This window comes from Lepisma saccharinum, chromosome 1, assembly GCF_977018435.1.
Source record: "Lepisma saccharinum chromosome 1, izLepSacc3.1, whole genome shotgun sequence".
NCBI classification, from domain to species: domain Eukaryota; kingdom Metazoa; phylum Arthropoda; class Insecta; order Zygentoma; family Lepismatidae; genus Lepisma; species Lepisma saccharinum.
In genome coordinates this window covers 66,799,678-66,814,081 of record NC_139229.1, presented here as the reverse complement: position 1 = coordinate 66,814,081, position 14,404 = coordinate 66,799,678, and the positions used below count along the sequence as shown (strand labels likewise).

The 14,404-nt window shown below is 34.8% G+C and overlaps 2 protein-coding genes across 3 annotated transcripts in view; one reads left to right on the top strand and one right to left on the bottom strand.

The window, feature by feature from the left end:
- Positions 1-14,404, bottom strand: part of stj (voltage-dependent calcium channel subunit straightjacket) — a 113,675-nt gene that overhangs the window by 9,722 nt on the left and 89,549 nt on the right. For both annotated transcript variants that reach the window (XM_083132311.1, XM_083132321.1), the window contains exons 21-24: positions 7,705-7,821; positions 6,506-6,618; positions 2,735-2,874; positions 1,127-1,369 (exon numbers count right to left, since the gene is read on the bottom strand). In XM_083132311.1, the coding sequence (XP_082988437.1) occupies positions 1,127-1,369; positions 2,735-2,874; positions 6,506-6,618; positions 7,705-7,821 (613 nt within the window). The remainder of the gene's footprint in view (positions 1-1,126; positions 1,370-2,734; positions 2,875-6,505; positions 6,619-7,704; positions 7,822-14,404) is intronic.
- mRF1 (mitochondrial translation release factor 1) overlaps positions 1-14,404 on the top strand; it is a 109,000-nt gene that overhangs the window by 41,268 nt on the left and 53,328 nt on the right. The gene's annotated exons all lie outside the window — the stretch shown is intronic.

Below are 14,404 nucleotides of genomic sequence, written 5' to 3'. Positions count from 1 at the left end.
GAGAGGTTATGCTGAAGGGTACACACTGTAATAAAAGCAAAGAGAGGCCTTATTAATCCTGTTAATAACATGCCTGGTGCTTTCGGAACCAACAGCAATGGGTGTCCAGTGACTTTTGGCTACGTAGTGCCAATATTGTTTAAATCTGTTGTAAAATGTGAGGAGTCCCCTAGTGTGATTGATTTCTTTAATTCCTTTAGTATAAATGAGCTTTACTCTGGTGGGCTTTGTCTTGAAAAGATCCTACATATTATTTATATATTTTACAGAATTGGTTAATATGTATGTTCATAAAAACTACAGGGTGGCACATGTTGTGTGTACCAATATCAGTTGGCAACCCTGTTGGAATGCAGTTGCACACATACAGTAGTCTTAGTCTTGCTTAGGTAGCTGCAAGTTTCGCAATCAGTATACCATGGAACGTTTGCCTGTTCAGGTACAAATCATGACAGTGGAGGCATTCATCCGAATGGGTTCCCTTAAAGCAATGCAGCGAGCACTCACTGAAAAGCATCAGGATGCCAGAGAATCACCTTCTCCGACCTGGAGACTTCTGTTTCTGCACATTGCCATTCTCTCTCTATTGTCTGACTCACCATATTGTGGTCTGGCATGTGTTTGATGGCGACCCTCATTGGACTGTCATCGCAGTGCCTGCTGCATCTCTTGAATGAAACCTGCTCTGATGAATGCCTCCATTGTCACAATTCGTGTCTGAACAGCCGAACATTCCATGCCAGACTGTGAGACTTGCAGCTGCATAAACATGGGAGATTTCTGTGCATGAGTACCTGCATTCTGACAGGCTTGCCAACTGATATTGGTAGATACACACTTGCAGAGGCAAAATATCCTGGAAATTATGCAAAATATTATTTAGTTATTTTTGCAACAACATTGTAGGGAGAAATAGATTTTGTGATGAAATCATTATCTCACATGAAATTATGAATATTTTAAATCAAAACTCTCATAGATTGTTATGATTTAGTTGTGATGGAAAATTTATACATGTATTAAAATTCATAAATATTCTGAACTACTATTAAATTCTTACAATTCTCAAGTATCTCAATCAGTGGCATCCATATCAATAAAAAATAATAATAAATATTTTAATTACCTTTGAAAATGTGCAAGCATCATTGATGGACGACGTTCGTTCAAAACATACAGATTGGTAGTCATAAACAATGACTTTTCTGAACAGGTTTTTTTCAGTCATAGACTCCATTACTGATCCCTGAACCTCCCCAAAAAATTTTCCTGTATCAGTGTGGTCCTCTGAAATAATTATGTATCCATTATTGTCTATCACGTAGCACTCGAGTTCTTCTGAGGAACAGTTCCTTTCGCATGTTGCACACTGGAAATATGATAGAAAGGATCATGATGAACAATTTCTTGCTTCACCACTATATTCTTGAAATATGTGTGCCTCTCGCTTGAAAAGTTTAGTAAAATTCTTCACAATTGTGTCTGTTACTAATTTATAATAAAAATTACTATCCCTGCAATTTAGCACAGATAGGATATGTACTACATAGAAATTTAAGTGGAAAATGTATCATTCAAGACTCAAATCTGGGTCTCTGACATGCCATGTCATTGCTCTACCAACTGAGCTACAGAGTCAGCCTTGGGTTCACTTGTCTCTGCTGGAGATACTGTAACGAGTTCTGTTGCCTCTGAAACACCAGTGATGTAAATGGTGCCTTTTCACTTATTACATCTCTCAGGTGCCTAATTGTAAGGTAAAGTACATCTGGTAGATACTAGGCACTTGTCGTCATCGGTATTTCAAAGGCAACAGATCACATTGCAGTATCACTGCCAGAGACAATTTTGCACTGGACTCCCATCGTCTCCCCCCTGCATACATCATTGACCTCCAGAGTTGCTCCCAGGTACCTGTCTTGTTACAAATGTGCAGTTACTGGCTGTAGCAGTTACTAATAACATGGCCTAAAACAGGGGCACAAAAAAACACTAATTTAGGCGTCAGTCTCTTTTCTGAGGAGCCAGCTTTTTTGGTGAATAAGGTCTTGAACGCCATAAGTCCAAGTAAGATAAAGCAACACATTTTGAAATGTGATCTTAGAACATTTAATGTATTAATTAATACAAAATTGGATTATAAGTAATTAATTCTTGCGCCGGAGTGGCCTTCCTAAAGAAGGCTCTACTGGTAGCAGCATAAATAACTATGCAATGCATTCTATTATATGGCCGGCTGACTCTACCATATCACAGCAGATTATAAAACTTGGCTGTGGGAAAACTTGTAATGGCATATTTATTATCCTGATTTAATGATGCACATGGTACAGAAAACGCACAAACATTAAAAAACACATACTGTACTTGTTACTTTAAATATAGGTAATGGAAACTTCCATGAGTAAACTCAAAATGTTAAAACAATATGTATTTTTTAGCACTGAATGTAAAATTTTTTAGGTGCCATAGCGACAGGGCACCCTGTACTTTTCTACCCCTAGTATAAAACCACCTCTGTGGGTAAGTGTGTTAAGTGGCCAACTCAGTTCTTCCACTGAAGGTCCCACGTTCAAGTTTTGACCTGGGCATGGATGTTCATGTATAAGTGCACCTTCATGCAATTGATCCATTGTTGTAAATACCTTAAAGAGGCAGAAAAGATGTCATAACATAAGAAAATACAAAAGTAACATTTAATATGAAAACGTAAGAGCAAAGAGCAAAGCCATACCTTTGATGTGATGTGTAGAAATTTAGATACAAGGGCAGAATGTTGAAGTTGCACTCCCACGACTGCAGCAGGAGCTGCTTTATTGCCATCAGAAATATATATGGCCTGGCTAGCTGTTACAAGCGAGTTACTTCTGGAACCTGCAAAAAATGAGGAATTCACTGAAATGATGTGTGCAAAGTCAAGATTCAAGACAACATTTTGTTCTTTAAATATTACAATGACTATAACTTGACATTCAACAAGGAAGGAAGAGATACCAGCAGAATGCATATGAATAGGGACACAAATTTATGGTAAATAAAAATTGACAAAAGCAGTATAAAATTTCTACATCAGTGATACAAAACAGCAGTATTTTTTGACATTATTCTGCATGATTAAAGGGAACAATGCTAAAAAATGGCTATTTATTTTATGTGTGTGTATGGAGAGTAAAGGGGGGGGGGGAGAACTGAATGGATAGTTTGAATGAATTTAATTATGCAAAAGAATCTGCTTTGGATTACCCATCACGAACAGCTTTCACAAGTTCAATATAACTGACATTTGTGATAGAGATTGAGAAGTAAATGATGCAGGAGATTCACATCTTTAGTCACAAACCTTCAATTGTCATGGTTTGCATGTTTCTGATCTAATTCAGTAATATTTCATATAGAGATAATCGCTTCATGGGGGGGATGCAGTCTCCTAACATATAAAGGTTGTCATTATTTAGCCCTGTTGAAACCCCAAACATATGTTGATCACAAATACGAACTTGTTAGTAAATGAACAGTATGTTGGAGGGGTTAAATATCAGTGGACAGTCCTTTATGAATAAAAACGTGAATAAGACAAGGCAATTGCTATCAGAAGAAACCTAACATGAGACCTCGATATGAAAGTACTGAATAAGTGGATAGATAACCTCAGTTATGTAGGATGCATGGGTGTATATAGTTCACGTAAGGGGGGGTTCAACTTTTCGTATGATTAGGGTTGCTATATTTCATAAGTGAAAATCCAGGGCACAGCTGAACTGAAGCTTGTTGGAGAGTGGGGGGGAGGTGCTGGACCAGACAAAGTTGTGTGTATGTACATATCCATTATCATATTCTTTACACTTCTTAAAAAAAAAAAAAAAAGAGCTATTTCGAAGTATATCATTGACATAGGCGTGCGCAGACCCTCTGATTACGGTGACAAAAACCTTGATGAAAGTTCAATGTGGAAAGAAAAACCTCCTTTTATCTCGCCCTTTTAGTTTTATTGCATTGAGTGTGTGTGTGTATATATTATACATATTATTTAAATACATTACATAATCAATTCACCCTCCCCATAACAAATCATCAGCAAAAATGATATGAATTGTCTCTGAAATGTGCACGTACATTTACCTCCGAACAATTGATTTGTTTTATTTTACTTCGCTTTTTTGTGCCACTTTTGGCTAATTTGCGAAGATGGAGATGAGTGATGATATGATGAAATTGATGAATGGACACTCACAAACATCCATGCCCAGGCCAGGATTCGAACCCAGGACCCCTGGCGTCGTAGCATGATGTGCTAACAACCCCGCCACGAGGTCCAGCCTCCGAACAGTTGTTCCTGCATTTAAGACAAAACTGTTTAGCAGCAACAGTCTGAAGTTCTTACTTGTTATTATTTCTCTCTCTCTCTCTCTCTGTTTCTTGTAGTAATTTATAATGCAGTACAGAAAAGAAGGAAAATGTGAGCAAGAAAAGTTTCTAATCCAAATTTTTGCAAACTGAAAACAATATTGATTTATTAGGGAACAAAAAATTCCATGGGGTGCCATGGCATTCTCTTGACATTTTTTTTTTCATTTAGATTGTTTGGCGCCGAGGGTCAACTCCCAGTAAAATTTTAAATTGAATGGGCAATTACCCCTCTGTGCCCCACTGCAGGTTCTCTTGGCCATCTGGAAGATATAATGCAAGAATGACGTAAAAGCTAATACTATCTTAAGTGTCCTTTTGTCCTGCTACTCTTAGATTCGGCAAGCCTTGCTTTCTTTTACTTAAATGTTTGCCCCCTCCCTCACAGAATTGATTTCTGTTCACTGCACCCCCTTACTCCGTAGTTGCTTTGAACTTTCATCAGCTTGAAAATATTTCGTTTAATAACGGCAATAAGATTCCTCTACACTAAATTTCTAGGTGAAAGTATAATATAGGGGAATGGACATCTGGAAGGGGGACAAGGATGGCCACACTTCCCCCTTAGAAAACGAATGTCAGTCTAAAAGTATATATTTCACACATATAATTTGATTTCAGTTTCAGTAATTTACATTAATTATTATAATGGGGATGCGGGAATCCGATAATTTCATATTCAAGTGGTGTTTTTTGAGGGAGCAACACTATTATCTTGGTAATATGCCCCATGGAAAAATAAATACCTTGTCCCTCCATAGAAAAAATCTGCGGACGTCCATGATTAGGGGGGGGGATTTTTTTTTAATATGCATGAAACCAATTTGGTTAGAACAATGAAGATGTTTCAAACTCCCTACAGGTTACACAGTGAAAAAACTCATAAGCTTGCTGAAATATTTCTCTTTTACTAGTAAATTGTAAGGTCCATAGTTTCTATAATTAGTGAATACAATTCCACAAGCCACGCTACTTAGTATTGAAACTTTTCTGTTCATCTTGTGTCAAACAACTTGAGAATGTTATGGTGTTTCCCTGATTTCCTTGCACTGCATTTTTAAAAAAACAAATTTCTTTAAGAAAACTCGAAGGAAAAAAAATAACTGATTTGACAGTACCAATGCAGTTTCTTATCACAGAAATTCCTAAACTATCAGGAAATTGTAGACATTTGGTCTGCAGTCCCATCTAGTGTGCGAAATTATGTAATTTTCTTCCCATCCGTATCCCATCCTATACATCTCGAATTTAGGAGAATATATTAAGTTCGAAGAAATTTTTATGAACAAGCAGATAGAACAGGTAATCTGGTAATTTTATTCAACCATAAGAGGGGGGGGGGGGTTGGAACCGTTGAACCCCCTCTCAAATATGCCCATGATAGGATGTATCTTAACCAGTGACATGAGCTGCAGCCAGAAAATCAGTGCAGTATAGCAATGGAAGAAGAAGTGAGTTCTGTGTACCTTTCGAACATAGAAAAAATGAAGTGTTCTGTGTATAGCGTATATAAAGCAGTAACCTGGACTTTGCAAAGAAGCGAGGAAAAGTGTCTAGAATAAACTTTAGAAATGTTGATATGGTGAAGAAGGGAGTGCATTAAGTGGACAAAGTGAGAAATGGAACTACAGGAAAGAGTTAGTGAAACAAATAATGTAGGAATATTCAAGATGATCAAGAGGAGAGAAAGAAATTGTTTTGAAAACTGACTAAGAAGTACCTACGTAATGAAAGATGTAGGAGAAATAATGATTAATATGGGAAACGAAACAGTAAGGTATCAGCTGACAGATGATATTTAAGCAAGTGGATCCTTTGAATTGTAAGGTGGAAGATCAGAAAAGGTGGAGACTGCATTGAAAAACCTGCCAGTTGGACAGAAAACAATTGCTGAATGGATTAATGAATATAAACTAATTGAATCCATGTTCTAACTTGTACTATTAAATTAGCAGATGTAAGACAGTACAGATTCCAATCTAATTTTATTCCCAACAAATTCTTTCTTTTATTTACTTTTTTGTGAAAAAAATGACATGCACTTGGATCTGGGAATGCTATATGGATGTTTATAATTGGTGTTCTATGCTTTGATACATACCAGCATCAAATGGAACAGCAAATACGAAGCTTTGATTGTGAAATTTATTATGTTCAACTGCTCGTTTGTACCACACTTCATCAATTGCTCTGGTATGGATTTGACTGAAATGCCTGAAAGATATAATGCATGATTAGTTTGTGAAAGAATGCAATTTTTTATTTTGTTGTACTGTCATTAACCTTCTGTATTCAATGTTCCAACTCATTCTACATGTATCATGCTAAGAACATAAGTTCTTGAGAAAGATGGATGTCTAGTATGTAGTAAAATACATAAGTTTGGCTACAGCAACCTTTAAATATTGCTGTTATTTTGTAGTTGTATATCCCTTTTATATTTTAATTAGTAAGTGTTTTAAATGTATATGAAATGTGTGCAATAAAAGATTGAACGTTTTGAATAGCATGTTAACATGTGGTTAGTTAGTCCTATTGTGATGTGATTGGCATTATGCTTCTGCAAAATGCTGTTTTGATATCAATCACAAACTGCTTGACCATGTAAAGGACGATAACTTGTTGAGTGCCATAACAACAGGAGGTGTGGGTTTGCATGTATGGCGTGCAAATGTCATTGTGAGTGGATAAATCACCTTCTGACCAAAAGAAGCTAGTGTGAGTGAGTCAGACATCATAGTGATGTTGCCCTTATATTTAATTTTGTGGAACAATGAACAAAGCCGTACATGAATATTTTAAAAAGTTTGAAGCATGATGTGTGCAGCAAGAAGACTGAGTTATGAATAAACCAAACTTGAGCATTTTTCATGACCACCCACCTTACTTCCTGGACTTGGCCTCACATACTTTTCTTATTCCACAGTTAAGAATCAACATTAAAAGGGCGCTCCTTTCAAATTATATAAGATATACATAAGATATTCAACAAAAAGTTATGTGAGGCCTGTGCAACATTAGTTTGAAGAGACTTTTTTTTTTTTTTTTAAAGCTTTGCTCAGTGTGTGGCCATTGAAAGGAAACTACTTTAATTGTGACTACAGGTGACACCACTTAGAATAAGCTTTTTGTGGCAACAGTGCAGACTTTTTTGAACACACCTTCTCTAGGAGTTCTTAGAAGCAAATCATTTAAAATTGAAGAGATACATTTCAGAAATGTATGTAAATGTTATCAGGCTACTCAAGTAGCCACTAATCTACAATTATTAACTAAAATTAGATAATATAATTGACTCACGGTTCACTTTCCTCTTCTTCTATGTCAGGAAAAGTGTAGTAGTCCAGCCAACGGGTAAGCCCACTTCGAGTTGCTATAAATGCCAACTTCAGACCAAACATTTTCCACAACTCTTCCCTGTAAATAATAAAACATATTACTACCTGATACAATTCTCACAATTCAAATATGAAAGAATAAAGAAATGTATGTTTTTAAATATATTTCAGAATTATATTTTATACATCGTCAAACTAATAAGCATTGGAATAAAGGAGAAATGTCATGTTAGTGTGGTAAGAGAAATATTATTAAATATGCTAACGATTACACTGGTAAACACACATTTTATTGCCAACGGAATTATAGTTATTTTAGGGTATCTTTGCCATTGTGATTTTGAATATGATATCAGTTTTTCTACATTGGCTCTAGTTTTTGAGTAATGGCTGTCCTTTAAAAACATGAAAAAAATGAAATCTCATTGTTAATCACTCTTAATGATGAGAAAAACGTTGTTTCTAAGATTTTCTTGTGTGTAGGGTGTCAGAACATTCACTTTGAAGATCCCAGCAATAATCTGCCACACTAGCGACTATACGGAGAGGGCGAGGGGACAGGTGCAAGGACAGTTTAGTCCCCTTAGTAAACATGGCTTATCATTAACCCATTACTGCCCACTGTCGACATTTGTCGACATAAAATTTAATAAAGTAGTATATTTTTTGCTCATGTGTTTTGTGGTATTTCTTTACAACAATAATTTTTGTGGATGAGTTGCCAACTACTTCAGCGACTGCAGCAGAGTTCAGTTTCCCTCCACAGAGCTTGGTGATTCATTGTTGTTCACACGTGTTTCCATTGTGTTTGCATCGTGCGCTATGGCTGCTAACAATAGGTATTTTTTTTTGTATTATCCTAAAACTTAATTAGGTTATTTTTGTGTGTGCATAAATAGCACATATTGGTTATATTTACACTATGTTCACTTTCATTGTATGGTTGTTATCATCTTCTATGTATGTCATTATAATTTAGTGTCGACAGCCCAAACGGGTCCACTGTTTCCATCACCGGCCATATTACGATATCAGTTCTATAATTTTTCCAGGTTGTCTGTAGAGCAGATCGCTTGCATATTAGAAGAGACAGACGACCTCTTAGATGCAATTGTATACACTGAGCTTCCTGAGAATGTTCTAAGTGATGGTGACAGTGATGAAGATGAACCCGTTGAAGATATGAACAAACTTTCTGGTAACAAACTTCGGACAGATGCAGTGCTGGTTTGCTCCAAAATCACCGATAAGGGAATAGTGCATTTGAGACAGGGTGAACCAGATGATGATGCGAGCGATAATGTTGCAGCTATTTCAGTGTCCGATGTGTCTCAGTTTAATTTTGGAAGTCCTCCACAGAAGTGACCAAAATCTGAAGCGTCAACAAGCACAGATCCCGGTAGTTGTATTCAAATCGAAAGTAAACAAATCAAGACTGGAGTAAAAGTTATACCTTCACATCAGAGAATAAAGTCTCAAGTTTGTAAGTGGGAAAAGAGTGACATCCGAGACAAACCTTCGATCGAGTTCACACGGCCCAACTGTCTTCAAAATGATTTCACACTGGTACAATTGTTCGAAATGTTTTTGGACGATGAAGTTATTGAATTTATAGTTCAATCCACAATAAAAATATAAAATATATGGAATTTAGTTATATTACTGCCAATATATTTAGTAAAATAATCATGTTTAATAACGTCTTGTTATTCAATATTGATTGTGCCATCCATGCTTGCTCACTGTCGACATTTGTCGACATGCTATGACTAAAATACTACGTATTGGTAAAAGCAAATAAAAATAATTATTTTGGCATTATTTTAGACAAACTACAAAAGGCTTTCAAAGGATACAAGAAATTTCGAAAATAGAATAATTTGGGCAGTAATGGGTTAAGAGACCATAGTGCGGAGGCAAAAAGTGTGTTTGAAATGTCTTCCACACCCCTCTTAATCGCCACCATTGATCTGCTATCTCGTATCTGTCCCATCTGCTTTGAAATATTTCCTCCATCATCTCCTTTATATCTTGGTGGGACCTTTCCCCTTGTTTTCCATTAAACTCGCCAAGATTATCTGGAAAACTGCCAAAGTGGATTTGGAGGAAATTTATCTTTATGCTCTTATTAATTACAAAATATTTTAAGAAATTATAAGCAGGGATCTTTGATGGGCCTCAAACTCGAAAACCCATTAATGATTCAAATCTCTCAAATTTTAAGAATGATATTGAAGCTTCTACATGATTCAGTTAATCTGAGTTGTCAAGAACTTCTTCGGCAATCACAAACACGAAAACTTTGAAGAACTGGTGCAAGACTTGCTCACAAACTTACTCAGTGTATGAAAGGATCTATGCATGTAATAAAACACTCACCACCTTAATCCAAGACTTAACAAACTACTTCAATATGAAAGATATGCTTCCATTACAAAGTCAGTGACGGTTTTCTTTGTTTATGCACATAATATTCACCACAAATGCAGCACAGTCCAGAATCATTTACGTGGTCTGCTCGTGAAGAATGCATGCTTCGTTCCCCTCAACAATAGAAATAACACTCAAAAATGAAACAAATAAAGAAAAACAAACTTTTAATAAATGTATTCTGTGCAATGGATGGACTAGAGAAATATTTTTCTATTCTAAAATAAAAGCCATGCCCTATTTCATGTGAACACCTACAGCTCCCATTGAGATTAACTTAAAATCGGAGGATATCAAGTATCTCAAGAACTAAAGCCAACTTGGCAAAACTGTTGTTCATTTTAGATTCAGCACAACCAAAATACCATAAATTCGCTCAAAATTCTTTGGCAATTATTTTTTTATTTTTTTTGTAGACCTGTGTTACATAAGTAAAGAAGCAATTTGATGGCTCATGGAAATGGATCCTATAATTTTGAATTTTTCATTAATACATGGCTGACTTTGACTTCCACCTCCCCTATGATTTATTGTCCTATCTGTCTTGTCTTGTAATCAAGGATTCCTAATTTCAACTTCCACATAGCCAAATAGAGTTTGCGCATTTGGTGTGAGTTGTCCCAGATTCAATACCTGGTAGGAGTCCTCAAAAATTTTGGTGCTGACACAGCATCATGAGGACAATTGGGGAGCTACTTGAAAACCAGAAGTAGTAGGATCTGGTATCGAAAAAAAAAAGCAGCCATCGGGGACTATGCACAGAACATGCATGAAAAAGCTGCTTAGCAGGCCTTAGCCCTAACGGATCTTTAAGACTGAAGTGACAAGCAGCACATGTCTCTTGGAAACAACCTTCAGAAATAAATGCAACTTTTCGAAGCAAAGCGACACGACAAACTGCATGTGTTTAATTCCTGTGTTTAATTTTCATCAGTTACATATTCTATTAGTCTGAATCCTACTTTTAACTCCATGTCCTGTCCCAGTGAGATTATAGGTATATAACTTGGACCTACAACAAACTTTTAATTACTTCGAACTGATCTAATAGTATTAGTAGGCAATAACGCTCGGAAAGGTACATGCAACATGATATGCAATCTATATCTGTTTTGGAAGAGTATAATGAGAAAGTATACATGACTTCACTGAAGGCAGAATTGATTTGAAAGAATGGAGATAAATGGTGGAATTCTGTTGAAGAAGAGTGCTCTTATTGTATTCCCCCCCCCCACTTCTTAGTTTTCCCTTTCTCTCTTACATTTTCAGAAAGTTTGATGTAACTCTGCCATATATATTTGAAGAAGGCATCAAATGTAAATCGCACACTCCGATGTAAAAATCTAAAAAATCTAAATCATTGGAAAGTTCACTATTTAGCTTTTTTAATAGTAGTTGGATGGCATTTGGTAACAAACCTATAAACAATGTACAAAATTAGTTTTCTATGTGAAAAGAATTTAACAGTTTCCATTGAGCTTATACATTTGAGGACCTAAAATGCAGAAGTGAATTGTTACTATTCAATCATTAGGATGGCAAAAAAAAAAAAAAAAAAAAAAAAAAAAAAAAACAGGTTAAGAATGTGCAAAAACAACAAACATTCAGATGGAAAATAGCAAGCTTATAACACAGACAATCGAAAATTTGTATTAGTATCACAGAATTATAAACTTTATTAGTATAGAAATTTATTGAATTTTGTTAAAATTGTTTTTTTTTTTTAATGGTATACTATTCCTGGGCTTCACTACTGAAATATTAACCTTTTAAATTTTTTTCCTGTCTTTTCATATCACAATGCAGTATTACCATTATTGCTATTTCACTTTCTTGCCTCTCTCAAAAGTATATACTCTATGGAAGTAAGAAAATCAATAACAAAATTATTCCATTACCTACAGTTAATGTGTTCTTCACTGAAATAGTTAAATATTAATTTCATAAAAACAATATACATTTTAAAATGTAAAGAAGCATTATTAAAGCCCATCTTAGGAATTTACCTATAATGGAATAAAAGCAGAAAGTATTAGTATGACAACATGAGTATAATTTATATTAAGTACATATTTGGCTAATGATTCATATATGAATGTATATTGTATTTGTTGTATTTATCAAAGATAGAGTTGGTGTGTAATCATTATGAAGCAGATAGTAATATTTTGTTCGCACATTCTAGTTTGTCTCTCGTTATCAAAGTGTTGATTCGTGATAAGAATTAACAAGTCTCAACTAGTCTATCTGAGCTTAAAAAGAAGTTAAAAACATTTACTGAAGGAACTTTTTTATGTATTCTATTGTCATTCCCTTAAATAAGAAAATAAAATATATTCTTACAATATCATTTTTAAAACACTTTCTTATATAGATTAATACATTATACAGTCTGCATGTAAAGTGATTTTAGTTCATAATGTTGCATTGATGTGGGCAGACAAGCCAAATTACAAGAGAAGTATTTCAAGTTTTGTGTGTACTAATTGACATATGTAATATTATGCTCATGGAATTAAACGCTATTCATGTCAATGGTATATAATGCATTCCGTGTGTTCAAACTATTTCCTCTTTTGCACTATCAAAGTGGCAACTAGAACAATAATTCTATGCTTAAAAAAATCACTAATTTAAAATAAATCTAGAATAACTGTTAATGAAAAATATGCTGAAAGAAAATAATTAATATTTGTGAAAGAAAAGAACATGTTATTACTCCTTGTTGCATGTAGAAAGGGAAATGTAAACCTCACATTTTTTGAGTGTTATGGGAAATAAATACATACCTTTCCTTTATGCATGGCAGGTAAATGGTTCCAACATATAAACACTTATTTTCTACATATCACAATCAAGCAATAATAATAATAATAATAATCTTTATTCATCCGTTGACCCTTTTTGCAAGGGTATCACTATTAACTTATATATATATTTGGACTTGCACAAAAGGCAAACATAAAAATAAAATACCAGTCCAATAATGCACACTTGTTATGTAGCCGTATCTTATTTAACTTCAGGGTGGCTACTCACCGGGAATTCCTTGAATTCTGGGAATTCTGCATGAATTATTGGCTCCAGGAATTATGCACGAATTCTGCTTGAATTTTTCTTCGTAAACGTGAAAAATTTCAACTTTTATTAATCCAAATCCTATTAAATTTATACATATTGATAAATGCCCTGAGGCGCAGTTTTCACAGTTGAGTTTTTATTTTTATTGAGGAAGGAAAATAATATGTAAAAAATAAGACAGAATTCTCTCGATCCGTTTACTTTTTTAGTGTCTTTGAAAAACAATCTATCTGACAGACGGAAGATTCTTGCAAGATAAGATCTCTTGAAGATGATTAGTTAGATTTGAGTTTCAAATTCTTACACAATTAACAATTTTTTTGCAGCTTAGAATATATACCATAACATTTGTGTGACTTGTGTTTGTAGATGTATTTCGAGTCTGAGTATGTGAAATGGCAAATGTAAACTAAGGACCTCAAATTAAATGTTTTAAATATACTGTTTAATTAAATTAAATTAGAAATTTTTGGATACATTGGAATCACACAGACACTTCATATTGTTACTATATTTGTTTGTGCATATCAGTGGCGCAACCACAGGGGGCATTGCCTCCCCAAACCTTGAATGGAAATCAATTCTAAGGAAGGTGGGGGGGGGGGGGCAAACATTGATGGCCAAGGGCACCTGCAGAGGGCACAGAGGGGCAATTATTCCCATTGATTTCAAATTTTATGCAAATAAAAATACACTCCATAAGATTTTCTTGCTCACTTCGCTTTCAATGCCTGCTTTTCTTAGTCTCATTAAGTTCAGAGCCATAGCTAGGGAGAGGTGGGAGTTTGTCCTGGCCGCCGAACAATCTAAATGATAAAAGTTGTAAAAGAGAGAATGCCATGGCGCCTCGTGAAATTATTTGCACCCTATTAAGTCAATATTAAATAATAAACCTATATTCTGTGTGTGTGTGTGTGTGTATGTATGTATTAAAGAAACTTTGAATACGTACACAATTTAGAATTGGCATGTATTTTCTTATTTTACATCACTCCATTTTGAATATGTGTAAAACATATGTTGTACATGAAAGTTATACATGTTATATGTACAAAAAGAATTTATCGTGCATTTTCTGTCATTCAAAAATACAGTTTGTGCACTTGTTTTCCATTATTAACGAATGTGAAATTGAATTTTCTTTTTTTTTT